General features: G+C 39.2%; 2 protein-coding genes across 4 annotated transcripts in view; one reads left to right on the plus strand and one right to left on the minus strand.

Moving 5' to 3' along the window:
- LOC110955941 (cytochrome c oxidase subunit 6B1) lies at positions 1-2,330 on the minus strand. 2 transcript variants are annotated; one of them, XM_022201131.2, is made up of 4 exons: positions 2,210-2,330; positions 1,592-1,722; positions 949-1,049; positions 1-280 (listed from the first exon to the last, which is right to left on the minus strand). In XM_022201131.2, the coding sequence occupies exons 2-4, from the start codon at positions 1,695-1,697 to the stop codon at positions 227-229; spliced, it is 261 nt and encodes an 86-aa protein (XP_022056823.1). In that variant the 5' UTR covers positions 1,698-1,722; positions 2,210-2,330; the 3' UTR covers positions 1-226. The 2 variants fall into 2 exon arrangements, with proteins under 2 accessions (XP_022056823.1, XP_022056824.1); XM_022201132.2 differs by having other exon boundaries at positions 2,220-2,329.
- The window catches only part of rasip1 (Ras interacting protein 1), a 26,046-nt gene continuing 9,864 nt past the window's right edge, over positions 2,290-18,471 (plus strand). Inside the window, exons 1-8 of one of the 2 annotated variants that reach the window (XM_051956706.1) lie at positions 2,290-2,383; positions 5,716-5,828; positions 7,114-7,323; positions 9,837-9,958; positions 13,986-14,437; positions 16,281-16,541; positions 16,754-16,989; positions 18,247-18,411. In XM_051956706.1, the coding sequence (XP_051812666.1) occupies positions 9,837-9,958; positions 13,986-14,437; positions 16,281-16,541; positions 16,754-16,989; positions 18,247-18,411 (1,236 nt within the window). In that variant the 5' untranslated portion in view covers positions 2,290-2,383; positions 5,716-5,828; positions 7,114-7,323. Of the gene's footprint in view, positions 2,384-2,423; positions 3,758-5,715; positions 5,829-7,113; positions 7,324-9,836; positions 9,959-13,985; positions 14,438-16,280; positions 16,542-16,753; positions 16,990-18,246; positions 18,412-18,471 lie in introns of those variants that run through there. The other variant, XM_051956705.1, reaches the window with a different exon arrangement.

The following is an 18,471-nucleotide window of genomic DNA, read 5'->3' on the forward strand; positions in this document are numbered from 1 at the left end:
TTGATAAAGAATGTCTTTAATTCTTCTGCTCTGTATTCAGAATAATTGAAACCAACAGGAGACAAACTTCAGACCTCAACATGGGAAAAGTTGTGCGTGTTTAAACGTAAGTACTTTTAAGTTATGAGCAGTAACGATGACGGACTGTGAGCCGTTCTGATGATGACCTTTAGGCACAGGGAGGGTTCTGGTAACAAAACATCCAAACTGGAAGCGGCCGCCGGCTTCAGATCTTTCCGGGGAAGCTTCCGTTCTCTATCTGCTCGTCCCATTTACCGACCTGAAGGAAACACGGCAGAGAAAACGTCAGTTCTAACCAGAAACCAGCTCAAATGTCAGCAGATTTATTTACATCCAGAAGTCATCAGAGTGGAAGTTCATGTTTGACAGAAGCTTTACGTGTGGAGCTGAACAGTTGGTCGATTTAAGATCAAAATTGTTTTAAAACCATTAAATTACAAAAAGAAAAGCACTCAGAGAGAACAAGTCCTCCAAGGCTGTTCATTCCCCCACATGTCAGAAATACAGCATTTGTTTATTAGTTACTGATCAGAAATCATTCAATACAGATGTACCCACAAACAAAATGATGTGTTGAGCACAGGCGTGTGTTCTGCATGTGTACATTATGTACAGATACTGAATCACGTGACCTAAATATGTAGCGAGCGGCGGGAATTGATGGGACTCAGAAACACTCCCACAATTTAATCAGCTGTTCCTTGGATCATTTCTGATGGATAAATCCTGATGAGTCCTCAGTGGTGGATTTGTAGCAGGATCACAATCAGCTGATGTAGTGTTCACTTGTTGTCATGGTTACAGTGATGCCATGCCACTATCTGGCAATGATACAGAAATCTTTAACAAATCTGTGGATCCAGACTATAAGCTGCATCACTGCTAAAATCCAATCACTTGTTTCATTTCTGAGCTTCCTGGACTCACCCAGCTGGTGGGGCAGAGGCTCTTGTAGACCCTCTGGTACCACTCACAGGGGGACACGTCCTGGTCTCGGGCCGACAGAGCTTTGTTGCACCGGTGGAAGTCTGAGGCAGAAAATAAGAGGAGAGTTCAGAGGTCGACATTCATCACAGAAACCAAAGACACCTGAAGATCAGAACCAGAATGTCCACAAACTCGCAGCTTATTCTGGTTGTTCACTTAATCAGCAACATATTAAAGCTTCTATTACTAAAACACCTGAGAAAGGTTTCTGTGTTTAGCTTCACCAAACAGCAGAACTCTTATAGTTTATATCCAGGTCTTGAAAATGTGCTTTCAAAAATGTCTTAACGTGCATTTTTAACAAAAAAATAGACTGAATTACCCTCATTTCACCCTAAACTATAACAGGTAAAGAACACCACTGCACTACATGTTGATATAAATGTTTATTAATGGAGTTAATAATGAGATATAAAACATTTATTGGGATTTTTTTGGTTTTTAACACTTCTGAATGACGAAGCAAACTCAATTTACTAGTTTATTAATCGTTGCAGCTCTACTTGACGTGTCAAACTAAACCTGTCCCTCTGTGTTTATTTCTTGCCTCTGTATTGATTGATTATCACTTATTGATCCTCACCCAGGTAGTTCTGGAAGCAGTTGCGGGTCTGGTTGGTGTTGGGGAACCGGGCGTCGAAGGGCGCAGTCCGGTAGTTCTTGATCTTGTCATCGATGGTCTCAGCCATGTTTACGGGGTTCTGTCACAGGATACTGAAAATAACAACACGTAGAATTTATTCATTTACAGCTGATAGGTTTATTAAAACACTAAAACCTCACAGCAGCATCAGTAAGGTTAGCTACACGGTGGTTAGCATGTTAAGAGGCTACAAGGGCGTGTATAGCTCAGCTTTGTTTACAGTTTAAGGCGTGATTTTCAATCAGAACGTTTAGCAAAGATAATAAAAAGTTTAATTCTAATTAATCTGTTAGATAAAAACTGATGACACTGCTTTAGCTCCAGTTAGTGTGACATCTGAGCAAGCAGTTAGCTCAGCTGTTGGCTTAGCCATTAGCTTAGGTGTTAACCTAGCTGTTAGCTCGGCTGCTAACTTAGCTGGTAACTGTCCGAATCCGACAGTTAGCGGACAAATTCGGTACCGCTTGCTGCTCGTGGAGTTAAATTGGAATTGAAGTACCGTAGAGACTGAAAGGAGACTCTTTAATTTAACCGATTATAGCAATAAATCGGAGTTACCTCAGCTAACCTTGGAGCCGCTTGTTATGTCCTCTCCACAAAGATGTCCTTCCGGTCCGGAGCGCGGGGGCTGCTGGGAAACGGGGAACGCATCACAATAACAGCTCAGTTCCCTCCGGTGTCAAACTGCACATTTCAGGGTTTAAAATCAGTTCTATTGATATTGTTGAGATGGTAAGAGCGTTTTCTGTCGTCTAAATTATTGTTGTTTTTAGTTTTGCAGCCAAAATGAGACCAAATATCACCGGAAACGGTGAATAAACAGCTGGTTACAGATGAAGGTCAGAGGTTTAGTTAATGAGATATGGATCATTCCCGAACTGGAGGACATTTGGGCTTAATTTTTTTGAAAAATAAACCTTCTCTTTTCCAGTTTTCTGCTCCATATTGATCAATAATAGGTAATAAACTATCAAAGTCTTGATTGGTTCAGCTTACACATCAATGGTAGCATTTTTATTCCATGTTTTCTGTGTTGTTTGCTAACCCTACTCTAATCACATTAACAGGGTTGCTAATCCATGCTAATGTGATCTTTTTCTCAGCAGTAGAAGCTAGATATTTCGTTAGCTGTTACTGCTGACCAAGAGGACAAACTGACTGATGGAAAACAGGAAAAAGAATGAGTCTGATCCTGATAATATGAGGTAGAGAGAGACATTCAATCAAGGCTGACAATGGGATGAAAAGATGGAGAATAGAAGAGAGGACATAGCTTTGCTCTGCCCGTTCTTTAGGAGAACTGTTTGATGATGTTGATGACAAAAACACGAGAGACGGACAAAAACGACACGAAACGACAAAAACAAGACACAGAATGACAAAAATGATACACAAAGCGGCAAAGCAAGACACAAAACATCAAGAACAAGACACAAAATGACAAAACCGAGACGCACAATGACAAAAACGAGACAGAAACTTACAAAAACAAGACACAAAAAACAAAAATGAGACACATTATGGCAAAACAAAACAACAAAAACGAGACACAAAATGTCTAAAACGACAAAAAACAGCAAAACTGAGACACAAAATGACAAGACACAAAAGGACAAAAATGAGACATGAAATAAAAAGATAACAGCTCATCATATTCATGCATAATTAGAGAATTTCTGTTGTTTCATTTTGTCTTTTTCCATCTCATTCATGTCATTTTATGTCTTGTTTTTGTCATTTACATCTGAGGAGGTTTATTTTTCAAACATTTTAAAGTCCAAATTTCCTCCAGTTCTGAAATGACCAGACATAGTGAACAGAGGGAGGTAGACGAAGTATTCAGGTGGTTTTTAGTTTAATTAGTGCAGCTGGTCGATCAGTAGACGGATCTCAGGTGTGTCAGGTGAAGAGGAACAGGTGGAAACATGAGAAAAACCAGGACAAACCAAAGGAAGAAGGAGAAAATGACAGGAAAAGGAGTCGAGGGAACCAATGACGCGATGACTGTCACATCCAGAAAGTCTCTGCCAACCGAGTTTAAAGGAAATGTGTCATCAAAGGATTTTATTCTGGAAACTCGAGAGTTCAGCGGTTTCAGCATGACAGGTGAATTTACTTGTGGTCTGAGGGATCCAATCCAACTTGAGTCATGAGTTTGATGACTTCCACTCGACTAAAAGGGCAAATACGCCGAAACAAAGAACCTCGACTAGAAAGTTTCTCCTTCAGTTTGATTTGACTTTTTAATTAAAAATTATTTACAAAACCAGAGTCTTTAATGTCAAAGGGAAAACATATTTCTACAAGGTGATGTGAATTAATGAAAAATCTAAAACAGGTGATTGTATAATATTCTCCTTTAAAGTGACTCATCTAATTGAGCTCAGCTGGTCAGTTAAAGCCATGACTCCGTTTCAGGTAAAACTTTAAACTCTGAGGCCCCATCCACACGAAGACAAAACGAGGTCTAAACGCAGAAGTTTCTTGCTGAATCTGCGTATCATCCACACGAAGACGGCGTTTTGGGGGTCTGTAAACGATCATTTTTGAAACCAGGTTCCAGAGTGGAAACATTTTTAAACGCCGTATACGCAGCTCCGTGTTTACTGGCTCTCCGCTACTTTTCAGATACTCTTGCGTCATAGTTTCGTATCTTTATTGACACGCATGCGCAGTTTCATAACTTCATTGACACGCATGCGCCACACGCGGCAACGACAACAAAAATGGCGATGTACAGTGTAGCAAATGTGCTGATGAAGCTAGTGACCCTACTATCCCTGTTGCAGCAAAATCTCCTTCTTCTCAATCACCACCGAGTTGAAAAAACAATTATCGAGGACACATTACGGCACTTTATGGATACACACTGGCTTGGTCTCTGTTTACAACTTTTGCCGCAAGTGCGCATGCCCACTGTTTTTTCTTCTGTTTGCGTGTGTTTCCGTCATATCGTTACAGCGCCCCTAGAGGTCTGGCATGTGTCTTTATGTCAATCGTTTCTGAAACTGTAAAGCGTTTTGTCTTCGTGTGGATGGGGCCTCAGTCTGTGTTTGGGTCATTGAAAGGTTCAGCATATAAAACTGTCCAATATTAACATTTTAATCAAACAAGAAACACAAAACATCCACATACATATGAATTTAGTCCAAGACGGATCCAGTAGAAGTTTAAATTTGTTTGGTTTTTGTGTTTAATTTTATTTTTTTTGTAAAATCATAACTTTCAACGGAAACATGAGACGAGTATCAAAAGTCAGAAAAAAGACAAAAAATAACAAAAACGAGACACAAAATGACGACAAAAATAGCAAAAGGCAAAATATTACAAAAGGAGACAAAATGACAAAAAAGAACAATCTAGTATTTTACTTTCTGATCAAAACAACTTGTCATGGTCTAGAAATGTTTTTAAATTTATAGTTTTACTAATTTACAATCTGCAGTTAATGTCTTTTCTGTAATTTTTTCACTTTGAGGGCCGGATTGGACCCTCTGGAGGACCACTTTTGGACCACGGGCCTCATGTTGGACACCCCTAATGTAGAGATTTAGCTATATTAGTGGATTAGTTATTTTCCATATAGTTAATAATATTGTCGGGTCTCAGACTTAAAATGTATTCTAGTAAGAAAAACAAATATTTCATATCAGTTTTGTAGGGTTTAATCTTTAATATGCAACACTACTGACCTCCAGTATTTAAGAAAAAACATAAACTTAGACATCAAAACGTGCAGCTTGATCAGGAATATCATGCTCTGATGTCTGATAGAGATTCGTTGTACGGTTTTTCCGAAATATTTTTTAAAAATTGCATGAAAAATCTACAATGATGAATGCTGGCTTTTCAAAATAAAATGCACTTACAGTATATATCTGGAATATCCTTATTCTCAACATCCTGAGGAAGCTGTGCAAAATCTGAAGATCCACACATGGAAGAATCAAGAATTGTGTATGCTTTTTCTTTATTTTTAGTGATGTTTCCTGCACTCTCTCCCCTCTGCTGCTCTTACACTGCAAATTTCTCAATTTTTCATAAAACTGTGTTCTCTTCTGCAGGATTGTGGAGTCGATGAAATGGTTTCCGTCTTGCTGATCCGTCTGAGGACTACGGAGGATGGATTCCCTGAATCTGTGACGTCTCCGTCCTCCTTCCTCCTGCCGACGTCCAGGTCAGAGGTCACAGGTGTCTCCTTCCTGCCTCGATGGCTTCGTTTCCTTTGTCCTCTTTCCAGCTAAACTTCACCTCGAGTCTTTCTCTTTAGAAATCACAGCACTGATGTAAACAGAATCGATCTTCAGCAGAATCTTTAATAGATTCCTTTTTAACCTAAATAGACTTAAATCTAGACATCCAGACTGATTAGTGATAGAATAAAAAACAGTCGTCACTTGGATTTAACAAAGCAAATAGTTCAGATCCTTCCATTGGATAATTACTGCAGTGATGAAACAACTTCTTTAACCCTAGCTGATGCAGTGAGGAGCTTCTCATTTCTTAAAAGTTGGAAGACATATCCTGTGGTCATGGAAAGGATGTTAATCTGTCTCACAAGGGTCAAACTATTGGACTGCATCGAGCAAAGAAAACAACTAAGGAGATGAAACGACTAAAATCAGGTTAAGAACCGTCCAACGCATTATTAAAACCTTAAGGATAGTGGAGAACCATCTTAGAGGAACAAACTCTTAGATGATAGTAGGAAACCAACAGTAGAACTCACGGCTGTTTAATAGTGAAAGTAAGAACTTTTCCACATGAAGGGAACTCAAAGGATTGGGACTAAACAGCTGTAGCTCCAAGAAAACCACTGATCAGTGAGGATAATTTGACAAATTAACATCCTTTCCATGACCACAGGATATGTCTTCCAACACGGTTGTTTAAGAAATGGTCTGTATTTATATAGCGCTTTACTATACCTGCAAGGTACCCAAAGCGCTCTACAAGATAAGTCACATTCACCCACTGATGGTGGAAGCTGCCATGCAAGGTGCTAACCACAACCCATCAGGAGCAATTAGGGGTTAGGTGTCTTGCTCAGGGACACCTTGACAGGCCAAGTATCGAACCAGCAACCTTCCGGTTACAAGACGGCCACTCTACCCACTGAGCCACGCCGCCCCCTATGACTTTTATTTTGGACAGACGGTGGACTTTGGCTCCACTCCATTCAGTGCTTTGTAGACTAGAAGTAAGATTCTCAACTCTATCCTTTGACTAACAGGAAGTCAGTGTTGTGATCTGAGGACTGGTGTAAGATGGTTCTGGTGTTGGTTAAAAGTCCATAATATTACCCCACAAGGCCTGAAACAGCCATACAGTGAATAAATTTACCCTTCCCTCACTTTCCAGCGTTGGGTCCCTCTCTCTCCCAGTCAGGATATAGGTGTTGTCCAAAGCAGAGGAAGGAAATTCTGTCACGCAGAACAATGGGCCTGTTTCTCTATCTATAGACCCAGAGAGCAGATGTGGTTCAGTCGGACAGAAAAACCAGAGAAAACCCAAGGAAAGTTCGAGTTAAAGATGCTGCTGGTTCAGGATCTGAGGCCTTAAGAAATGGATTTTAACTGTGAGGAGAAGAAAAGAGTCGTCATTTAAAGTGTCTGAATTCAGGAGGAAAGAAGAATCAGGAAACGCTGCCAAGGGATCAGAAGCAACTGTGGGTGAGTTTTTATTCAAAAAAGAAGACTTTAAAGTGTTCTTCTACCATGTTTGGAGTATTTAAAAACCCTACAGAGCTCCAGGAGAGTAAACTGGAGGGAAAAAAACTAAATGACAGGAAGAAAAATCAGAGAAGAAAAATCCTGATTTACACGAAAAGCATTACACAAAAAAGGAGGGGGAAATAAAAAGCAGAAACTGTAAAAAAAAAAAAACAAACATTTTTACTAGTGGTAATTCATTGTTTTCATTGATTTGAAAGAATATTTTTCCCATTTAAAAAAAAAAAATATTTTACAGATTTTCCCCAGTTAGTTAAATTAGCTTTTTATTTTTATTTCTATTTTTAATTGTATTTATTTATTGTCTTCTTTGTTTTTAATTCTTGTGAAGCACTTTGTGTTGTTCTGCATGAAAAGTGCTATACAAATAAATAAATAAATTACTGACCTCTAGTGAGATCACAGAATTTTATTTTCCAGATTCTGGCTAATTTAATTTATTTGTTTACAATGAGAAAACCATAATAAATAATAAAAAATGTTCACATCAGAAAAATTTGATTAAAAAAATATTTATTCCTTCTTTTGCAGTGTTTGACAATAAAATTATACGATTTGCTATATTTAAATAAGCAATAAATATTGTAATTTGAATGAAAAAAAAGTAGAATGAATATTGAAATATTAAAAATAACAACTAATAAAAGCACAGACAAAAATATAAAAAATACCATATTAACTAAATTAAACACTGTCCACATTAAAATGTTTATTTTTACAAAAGCTAATATGCTTTGTGTTAGTTTTTTTGTAATGTATGACAATAAAATTACAATTTTTTTAAACTGATTTTAAATAAAGTAAATTTAAGTGTTGGGTTAAATTACAAAAATCACATAAAAAAATTTCAAAAATTAAAAGTTAATACAAAATTTCCACAATGAAAATATATAATTTTCCAAATAGTAATTCAGTCTTTTACAATGTGTGACAGTAAAATTACATTATTTTTTACTGTACTTAAATAAACAAAAGTATCGTTATTTGAAAGAAATATGTAAATTAAAGACTGTAAAATTATAAATATTTTTACTTTAAAAAATTACACAACATTTGCTGTATTTAAATAAATCAAAATATTGCTTTTTAAATTGCTTTTTATTAAAATGTAAAAATGGTCAATTTAGCTGTTTTTTTTTTTATTTAAAGAATCACAGAAAAAAATAGTGATTCTGAATAATGTCTATTTTTTATGAGATTTATTTATGCAGTGCAGGAGCTCATTTAAACCAGATTTTCAGTTGTGTTTTTATTTATTTTTCTGAGATTTATATATCCAGTGCAGGACCTCATTAAAACCAGGTTTTCTGTTGCTTTTTATTTATTTTTATTTATTTTTCTGAGATGTATTTATCCAGTGCAGGACCTCGTTAAAACCGGGTTTTCAGTTGTGTTTTTATTTATTTTTATTTATTTTTCTGTGATGTATTTATCCAGTGCAGGAGCTCGTTAAAACCAGGTTTTCAGTTGTGTTTTTATTTATTTTTATTTATTTTTCTGAGATGTATTTATCCAGTGCAGGAGCTCGTTAAAACCAGGTTTTCAGTTGTGTTTTTATTTGTTTTTCTGTGATATATTTATCCAGTGCAGGAGCTCGTTAAAACCAGGTTTTCTGTTGTTTTTTTTATTTATTTTTATTTATTTTTCTGAGATGTATTTATCCAGTGCAGGAGCTCGTTAAAACCAGGTTTTCTGTTGTGTTTTTATTTATTTTTTATTTATTTTTCTGAGATGTATTTATCCAGTGCAGGAGCTCGTTAAAACCAGGTTTTCTGTTGTGTTTTTATTTGTTTTTCTGTGATATATTTATCCAGTGCAGGACCTCGTTAAAACCAGGTTTTCTGTTGTGTTTTTATTTATTTATTATTTATTTTTCTGAGATGTATTTATCCAGTGCAGGGGCTCGTTAAAACCGGGTTTTCTGTTGTGTTTTTATTTATTTTTCTGTGATATATTTATCCAGTGCAGGAGCTCGTTAAAACCAGGTTTTCTGTTGTGTTTTTATTTATTTTTATTTATTTTTCTGAGATGTATTTATCCACTGCAGGAGCTCGTTAAAACCAGGTTTTCTGCGGCTCTGTTTAGAGGCGGCCTGCTGCAGATTGTCGGTAGTTTTCCACAGTGATTCCCTGTCAGCCTCAGATTGTCAGTGGAGGTAACAGAAAGCCAAACTGTGGTGGTAATTTCCACAGCGGACAGGCGGTGACCTTTGAGTGGGTTTTTCCCCGTTTCACCGCGACAGCTGGACCCGAGTCCCGCTAACAGCTTCCTGTCGGAGCTGTTTGTGGGGGCGGACGGCCTCCTCCTGCTGCCTTCAGCTTGTTGACAACCTGCTGAAGGTATCCTGTTGATCCTCTGCTCGCTGACTTCACTCCATTGTTTTATTGTTCATCGCTGACACACATCCTAAATATCTGGACCTTCTTTCTCAGTAATCTGTGTTTTGTGTCCAGATGGAGGGGTCTGGAAGTCCTCGCTTCAGAAAGCTTCACTTCCCGGTGGGTTTGTGGATCAACTCGCCCCGGAAACACTTCGCCAAACTGGGAGGTCGCTGGCCGAGTGCAATCTCTGTCAAGTCAGTGCCGAGTCCCTTTAATCCCGTTTACATCTGAAAGTATCGCAGCTTCTACATGAACTCCTTTTCTGCCTCATTGTCCCTCCCTGTGGCTCATTTTTCAATATAATGTGAACAAAAAACACAAACATGAAGGAGAGAGAACTCAGAAAAGTCTTCTGTGGGATGCAACAGAAATCAGACAAAAAAAAATACACTTCTGGATTTCTTTGATTATTTAATGCTAAAAACATTTGCAAATAAAATTAAGAAACCTAAAATTAACGCATAAAAACATCAGTAGGACACGTTCAGAATGACAGACATCAGGGGAAAAAATAAGACAAACCTAAACTTCTTTCAGTATTAATTTAAAAAATTGAGCAAAAGTTGAAGAAACCAGGACGTGTTAAACATTTTCCTTCAGCACCGTCTGCTGTGTAGCTGACGCTTAAAATGCTGAAGAAAAAAGAAAAATATCTTTATTTATTAGAGGCTCCACATATTATAGATAATTACTTCATTTTTAAAGAAAGACATGTTTTCTTTTAAAAAATATCACCAAAGTTTAGAACCCCATTTATCAGCTACAAATGGTAAAAACAGAAGAAAAATCTGCAGCTGTTCAACTTTCACCTGGTCCTCGATCGCATCGTGTGCTATCTGTAGTTCCATCAGGAAAATGAACCAAATCTGCGTCTTAAAATCTCTTTATCCTGCTGTATACACCCCCTGTCAAAAGTTTTGAGACACTTTCTCATTCAGATAAATAAGAACGTGTCTCAAAACTTTTGACAGGGGGTGTAAATGTTGTCTCCTCATCTTCTAGATGTTTTTCTATCTCCAGACTTTTCCTCTCTGCTCATCATCTGTAGAAAGATGTTTCACCATGTTTTCTCCTGCTCCTCTGTTCACTGTTTCTGAGCCATGATGCGTTTATTTTATTCATCCAGCAGGTTCTGTTTTCTTCTCAGTCTCTCTCGTCATCTCAGTTTTGTGTCTTGTTATTGTTGTTTCTCGGGCTGGCCTGAATAGTGTTTTCAGGCCTCTGAATATTCGGGCCTATTAAAGACGAATATCCGAATATTCGTTCCGCCCCCTAACGTCCGACGGGGGGTGGAGGTGGGGTTCCTTGTGGAGGAGACGGCCCGAATATTCAGATCCGTTCGTCTGGTCTCCCGGGTCCAAATTTTGCCTTCGTTTTGTCTTCAGCTAAACTGAAGAATTCCCAAACAGTGGAGGTCTTCAGCATCTTGTCTTGTGTTTATGCAATGAAGTGAAGCGTGACGTCAGAGTCGGCAGCCACCCGGCCATTCGGGTGGTGGTAAGAAACATGAATGGAGGAGCAGAGATGAGCTGAAGAACACGGCAGGGTGAGCCCAAGTGGGCCGAAGGCGAAGGGAAGACAGTAACGCCGCATATTTGTTCCGCCCGGTAACGTCCGACCCGGGGAGGTGAATATTAATACCAAAATTAATATCCGGATACCGCCGTAGCAAATGAATATTCAGATATTCGGGTCCAGCCCTAGTCGTTTCTTGTCTTGGTTTTATTTGTTTTCTGTCTCATTCATGTCATTTTCTAGCCTAGCCGCGCTAGACAACCCACGGCAACGAATTTAATTCTCTGCCAGGGTGGGTCTAGTTACCCTCCATAAGGCTCGAGGCTGGATGCTCCTAAAACTGGCCGGACCAATCACCATGAAGTGTAGAGTCAGAAGGCGGGCGTAACGAAGTGACGACAGAGGCGCGACGATTCTGACAGAAACAACCGGCGCACAATAAACAGTTATCTTTCGACTCGGCTTTGGCCACAGCCCTTAAAGATTTGAAGCTAAAATTCAACTTGAAAGATAAACAAAGGACGGCACTGAAGTGTTTCATTGAGAAGAAAGACGTATTAGGACTTATGCCGACGGGATATGGCAAATCCTTAATATACCAGTTGGCTCCGCTGGTTGGGAAGCTAATGGGACTTAGCCACAATCTGCCGGTGCTCTCGGAACTCTGTCAGCCTATTCGTTGCGTTGATTGGTTGTATACCTACCCAATTGCTGCAGAGGGATTTGATAGACAACCTTTTAACCCGCCTCCCTCCCTGTCGAGCGGCCCTAGACCCTTGTGCCGTCAGAAACATGGGTGTAGCATGGCTAGGCTTGTCATTTTCTGTCTCTGAGACAGTTTCCTCTCTCTGTTGTTTTTATTCATCCAGTAGCTTTGACTTTCCTCTCAGTCTCTGTTGCCCAAAAACCAAAGCTACTGGATGAATAAAGTAAAGTCAGCATGGCACAGAAACAGTGAACAGAGAAGCGGGTTTTTGGAGATCCATTCAGCATGGAGAAACATCTTTGTACAGAACCGAAAATGAGAAAAACGAGATGCAAAATAAAAGAGAAATATAATGACAGAAAACAGGCACAAAATAGGAAATATGAGAACTAAATGGGTGGGTTTGATTTTTCCTCTCATGGTCAGTTTGGATAAATTTATATGTAATTTAGATTTAAATTTTTTTGTAAGTTTTTAAACTCTTTTTAAACTCTGTTGTCACAGCTGAGTCAGTCAGGGTTTAAAAGTTACACAGAATGTTTATTTTCTTCTAGAATCTGGTGGAAAGCCTTAGTTTCTTTTAAAAATGAGACACGTAGAATGAAGTGATTTTGATGAAATATTCAGATTTTAAGCTCAGATTTGGTTCATTTCTCAGATGAAACACCTCACATGTGATTAGTTCAGGCACTGTCGGAACATCTGAGGATTTCTTTGTTTCTGGCTCATGAGAGTTGTGATTTTGGTGTTTTTTAATTTTTATTTTAAGAGTTAATGTGATCTTATCTGACTTCCAGTGTCACTGACTTCCTCTCTCCCTGTTTTATTTTGGTCCTGGCTGTTTGTCCGTCATAAGTCACCGCTGACTGTAAAATGAGACACAAAATGACCAAGATGAAACAGAAACCAACACAAAACGAGAAAAATTAGACAAAAAGTGACCAGTAATCGAAAAAACTATTCATACAGACAGAAAGCAACCAAAATGAAACACCAAATGATCAAAATAAAACACAAAATATAGACACAAAATGATACAAATGAGACAGAAAATATCCAAAATAAGACACTAGATGACCAAAAAGAGACAAATCTGTCAAGAAAACACACAAAACAACAAAAATTTGACACAAAATGACCAAAATGAAACAAAAAACACAAAACTGGAGAAATTAGATAGAAAATGACCAAAAAGAGACAAAACTGTCCTAAAAAATGTATATTAACAAAAGAATAGAAAAAAACAACACAAAACAACAAAATATTCTCATAAAATGATCAAAATTAAACAGAAACCAACCCAAAACAAGAATATTTTGACACAAAATGACCAATAAGAGAAAAAATGGTCCCACACAAACACAAAACAACAAAAATGTGACACTAAATGATCAAAAACGGACAAAACTGTCCAAAAGGAACAGAAAACAACCAAAATGAGATGCGAAATGACCAAAATAAAACAGGAAACAAAACTAGAAATAGAGACACAAAATTACACAAATGAGAGAGAAAATGTCAAAAATAAGATGACCACTATGAGACAAAGCTGTCTCATGCAAACACAAAAATATGACTCGAAATGACCGAAAAGAGACAAAATTGTCCAAAAGAGAGATAGAAAACAAGCACGAGTCACAAAATGCCCAAAATAAAACACAAAAGTAGAAAAATGAGACACAAAATGATGCAAATGAGATGGAGAGCATCAAAAATAAGATACTAGATGACCAGTAAGAGACAAAACAAACATAAAACAACAATAATAAGACAGAAAACAAGAACATTTTGACATGAAATGAGACTTACACAGTTTCTGGCTGATTAAAGTTGTGGTGTTTTCTGAAAGATGCCGTGCCTTTCAGAGGGATTTTATCTGACTTCCAGTGTCACTGACTTCCTCTCCTGGTTTTATTTTGGTCCTGCTTGTTTGTCTGTCATAACTCACAGCTGACTGCTGCTTCCTGTCTGCTCCGTCTCACTTCCTGTTCTGTTTCCAGGTCGACCACCAGCTCGGACGCCGCCTCCCTCCACGACGCCCCCTCCGCTCCGTCCTCCTGCCTCTCTACCTCCACCCCCTCGCTGGCGTCCCCCGCCCCGTCCCCGTCTCCGTCCCCGGCCTTCCTGCGGCCGCGTCCCGCCGTCCCTCAGTCACGCACCAAGCGCCTTTCCCACCTCTTCCTGCGGGGGCGCTCCAACAGCGACCGGGACCGGGCGGTGGGCGAGCGTGAGCGGGAGGTGTGGGCCCACTCCGCCGCCCCGTCCTCCCACCACTACCTGCCTCCGGCCTCCTCTACCGCCCCGGGGCTGATCAAGATCTACGGAGATGCCCTCTCCAGCGGGGCTAACTACCGCTCCCTGCTGGCCAACGCCCACTCCACGGCCCGGCAGCTCATCGCCCAGGTCATCACCCGCTACACCGAGAGGGAGCGCGACGAGACGGACGACACAGGTGACCAAAGATGTTTCAACCAATCAGGGAAGACTGAACTTCTCCTTTAGGTTCTGGAAGAAGTTTCACCTTCATCCACGAGACTAAAAGCAAATCCAGCAGCCGGATAGTCGGTGGACGGAGAGTCTAGTTTGTAGTTAAATATCTTTGGTGTGCAGAAACATAACAACTACAAAGGGTCAAAACCGTCACAACACAAAACAACACAGATGAAACCGAAAACCGCCACAAAGCAACAAAAATGAGACAAAAAAACAACACAAAGCAAGAACATTTTGACATGAAATGATCACTAATTACCAAACTATCTAAAAGGGACGGAAAACAACCAAAATGACCAAAATATAAAAGAAAACTACACAGAACTAGAAGAATTAGACAGAAAATGGCCAGTAAGAGACAAAACCGTCCAAAAAAAACTAAACTTTGACACAAATGAGAGAGAAAACATCAAAAATGAGACTGAAAACGATCAATATTATCCGGAAAATGACACGAAACAATAAAAATGACCAAAATAAAACAGAAGATCAAGGATCTTTGTTGTCTTTGTATTTCCACACAGTGAAATTACGATTGGTGACTCCCAGCCGCTGATCAAAAATAGAAAAAGGTACACTATATACAAATAAAATGTAAAAAATACTGAAAACATATAAATATGTAAACAGAGTTAGTGCACATGACAAGAACACAAACAAAAAACAACCAAGATGAGACAGAAAACCAAAAAAAACGACAAAAATGTGACACAAAATGAGGCAAAACTGTCCAAAAAGGACAGAAAACAACTAAAATATGACAAAAAACCCGACACAAAATGATCAGAACTAGAAATATAGACACAAAATGACACAAATGAGACAAATAACACCCAAAAATCCAATATAAAATGAGACGAATGACATACAGAATGACCAAAAAGAGGCAAAACTGTCCAAAAAGCACAGAAAACAACCAGAATGAGATATGAAATGAGCAAAGTAAAACAGAAACCGACGCAAAACTAGAAAATTAGACACAAAACTGTCCCAAACAAACATAAAACAACAAAAATTTGATAAAAAAATTTCCACCTTCAGACAAAAGAACAAATATTTTGACATAAAATGGTCAAAATCAAACACAAAAAAGGAAATATAGACAGAAAACATCAAAAATAAGACACTAGATGACCAGTTGTAACTTTTTAATTGCAGATTTTTTCATTTATTTTGCTTTATTTTTGACAAAATTGTAAATGAGACGTGATGAATGTGTTGAATGTAGTGAAATATCACAATTTTAAGATTAGAATTTGATGAATTATCCTGATTGAGGTGAGTGTCACGCAGGATTTGTTCAAAGAATGTTGAGAAGAAGAAGTTGTTTTTATAGTTTCTGATTGATAAATGGGCTCATTTCGTGATGAAAAAAGTAATCCTCTCTGCTCTGTGGAAACACTGCCTGCAGCTCAATCTGAAAACCTTGAATCGCAGTTTAGGATCTCAGATTTTTTTTCCAGAATCTGGTCTTAGCAGATTGCAAATATTTACTAATTTGCTTATTTAGACATGCATAATCAAGGGGTTTAGTTGAAATATTGTGATTTTCAGCTTAGATTTAGGTCATTTCTCTGACAGAAACGTACGTCTCAGATGACACGTTCACGGCCCGTCGGGAATGCTGAAACTCCGGTTGTGTTTTGCTGATAAATGACGTCATGTTGGTGATCTCTTTAAAACACAACATGTGTTTCCGAGCAGCCGGAGGGTTTCGGGGTCAGAGGGTTAATAGAAACACAAACAGCAGCGTTGTGGGAACCGACTCACCCTCCTCCTCCTCCTCCGTTGCCTCCTCGTAGTTCTGCAGAAGCACAGCCCCGAGGACTTCCTGCTGTGCGACGTCATCGGAAAGCCCGTCCAGCAGCCGGATGGCGCCGTCAGGTGGGAGACGGAGTGCCGGAGGTGCGTCGCCGCCTGGGAATGCCCTCTGCTGCTGGTGGACATGTGGAGGCCCAAGGACGGCTTCGAGCGGCGCTTCGAGATCCAGAGGAAGGACGACTACGAGAGGGAGGAGAGGGAGAGGGAAAAGGAGCGGGAGAGGGAGGGAGAGAACTACCAAGGTAGGTGTGATGTCATCGCACAGGTGTGATGTCGATTGGTAGGTAGGTACTTTATCGATCCTGAGGGAAATTCAAGAAACCAGCAGCATGTTAAACATACAGAATATACAGAAATAAGAGATGGTAGTCAGTCGCATAAAAACAAAAATATCATGAGCTGTACAATTAATAATGTGTCAGAGGATGATTCTGATTGGTCGTCTGGGCGACAGGTGTGCGTTGGAGGCGGAGCCGGATGTCGTCGGGCGGGACGGAGGAGACGGAGCGAGGCCATCGGGGCAGGAACACGGAGCTCAGGAGGAGCATCAGCGACATGAACCTCAGCCTGCGCCGTCGCCAGGGCAACCACGTCGCCAACGATGCCCGCGGCAACCGGCCCAACAACGGCAGCACGGCGACGCACGACAGGAAGAACATTGTCAGCATGATCAACCCACAGCCAGGAGAGGTAGCCCAGATGAATGTTGTCTTCTAAAAAACGTCTGATAAAGGTCACGTTGGTCAAGTTTCGGATCAATGTTTTCACAGGTCCCAATCTTTCAGTTTTCGTCTCCAAACACCACAAAGACTACTTGATTTATCCATGATTGTTTCACTTAGTCCTGTTCTGGTGTCTGTAGCTTTAAATGAGCTGTTGCTGGATCCGTTATGATAAAAACAAGACACAAAATAACAAAAATGAGAAAGAAAACGAGAAAAACCAGGCACAGCATAGGAAATACAAGACAGAAAACGACAGAAATGAGGTGCAAAATGAGAAAAATGGGACCCAAAATCAGAAAAACAGAAATACAAAGCATAAATAACAGAAATGAGACACAAAATGAGAAAAACAAGATACAAAATCAGAAAAATAAGACACAAAATCAGAAAAACAAGACACAAAATCAGAAAAACAGAAATACAAAGCATAAATAACAGAAATGAGACACAAAATCAGACAAATGAGACACAAAATGACAGAGGCACAGAATGAGAAAAATGAGAAACAAAATAACAAGAAATAAAATGAGAAAAACTAGGCAAAACATTAAAAATACAAGATACAAAACGAGGCGCAAAGTGAGGAAAAATGGGACACAAAATAAGACAAATGAGACAAAATGAGAAAAATGAAACCCAAAATCATAGAAATGAGAAATAAAATGAGAAAAACCAGGCACAACACATGAAAAACGAGACACAAAATGACATAAATGAGGCGCAAAATGAGAAAAAAGAGACTGGACTTTTGTCTGATTTTTTTTTCATGTCGTTTATCTCATTTTCTGTCATTTAATGTCTAGTTTTGGTCATTTTGTGTCTTGTTTTTGTAACATTTTGTCTTGTATTTCTTGGGTTTTGTCTGACTTTTGTCATTTTGATCATAAAGTAAAATACTGTATTATTTAATTCCAGATGATTGAATGTTGCGTTCCTTTGTAGACACACTCTGATCTGGAAGTTGTGAAGTGGAAATGATAAACTGAGGCTGAATGTTGTTGAAACAGAACGTTTTTCTTATGAAATTTCAGGTTGTTCAAGATGTTTCGTAAAAAGATAGTTTTGAGAATTTGTTGAGCTAAAACAAAGGGAAATATTTGGAGTTGTGGTTATCTAGAGGTTATTATGTGATTTTACTGGTCTGATCCGCTGGAGATAAACTGGGCTGAATGTCCCTGAGCTAAAATGATTCTGACATCCCTGCTTCAAACCGTCTGTTCAGGTCAGAGCGTCCAGAGCCGAGGCGAAGGTCGGATGGACGAACCAGCCGGCGGAGGACGAGAAGGATTACTCCAGCTGTGACCTGGAAGTGATGTCACAGAGCCTGATCCTGCCGCCCACGGACCGGCCCTACTTCCTGCTGCTGCAGGGCTACGACCAGAGCAAGGCAAGACATGCTGACAGATGATATCACACGTAAACACACTCCTAAACACGCTCCTATAGC

The sequence above is a fragment of the Acanthochromis polyacanthus genome, chromosome 12 (assembly GCF_021347895.1).
Source record: "Acanthochromis polyacanthus isolate Apoly-LR-REF ecotype Palm Island chromosome 12, KAUST_Apoly_ChrSc, whole genome shotgun sequence".
In the NCBI taxonomy this organism is placed as follows: Eukaryota; Metazoa; Chordata; class Actinopteri; family Pomacentridae; genus Acanthochromis; species Acanthochromis polyacanthus.

What these genes read in the sequence shown, in the direction of transcription:
- LOC110955941 (XM_022201131.2), bottom strand. Translation starts at nt 1,697, where the DNA reads ATGGCTGAGACCATCGATGACAAGATCAAGAACTACCGGACTGCGCCC. An exon ending in CTGCTTCCAGAACTACCTGG is followed by an intron (nt 1,050 to 1,591) that starts GTGAGGATCAAT and finishes TTTCTGCCTCAG; the next exon opens with ACTTCCACCGGTGCAACAAA. An exon ending in GCCTCTGCCCCACCAGCTGG is followed by an intron (nt 281 to 948) that starts GTGAGTCCAGGA and finishes TGTTTCCTTCAG; the next exon opens with GTCGGTAAATGGGACGAGCA.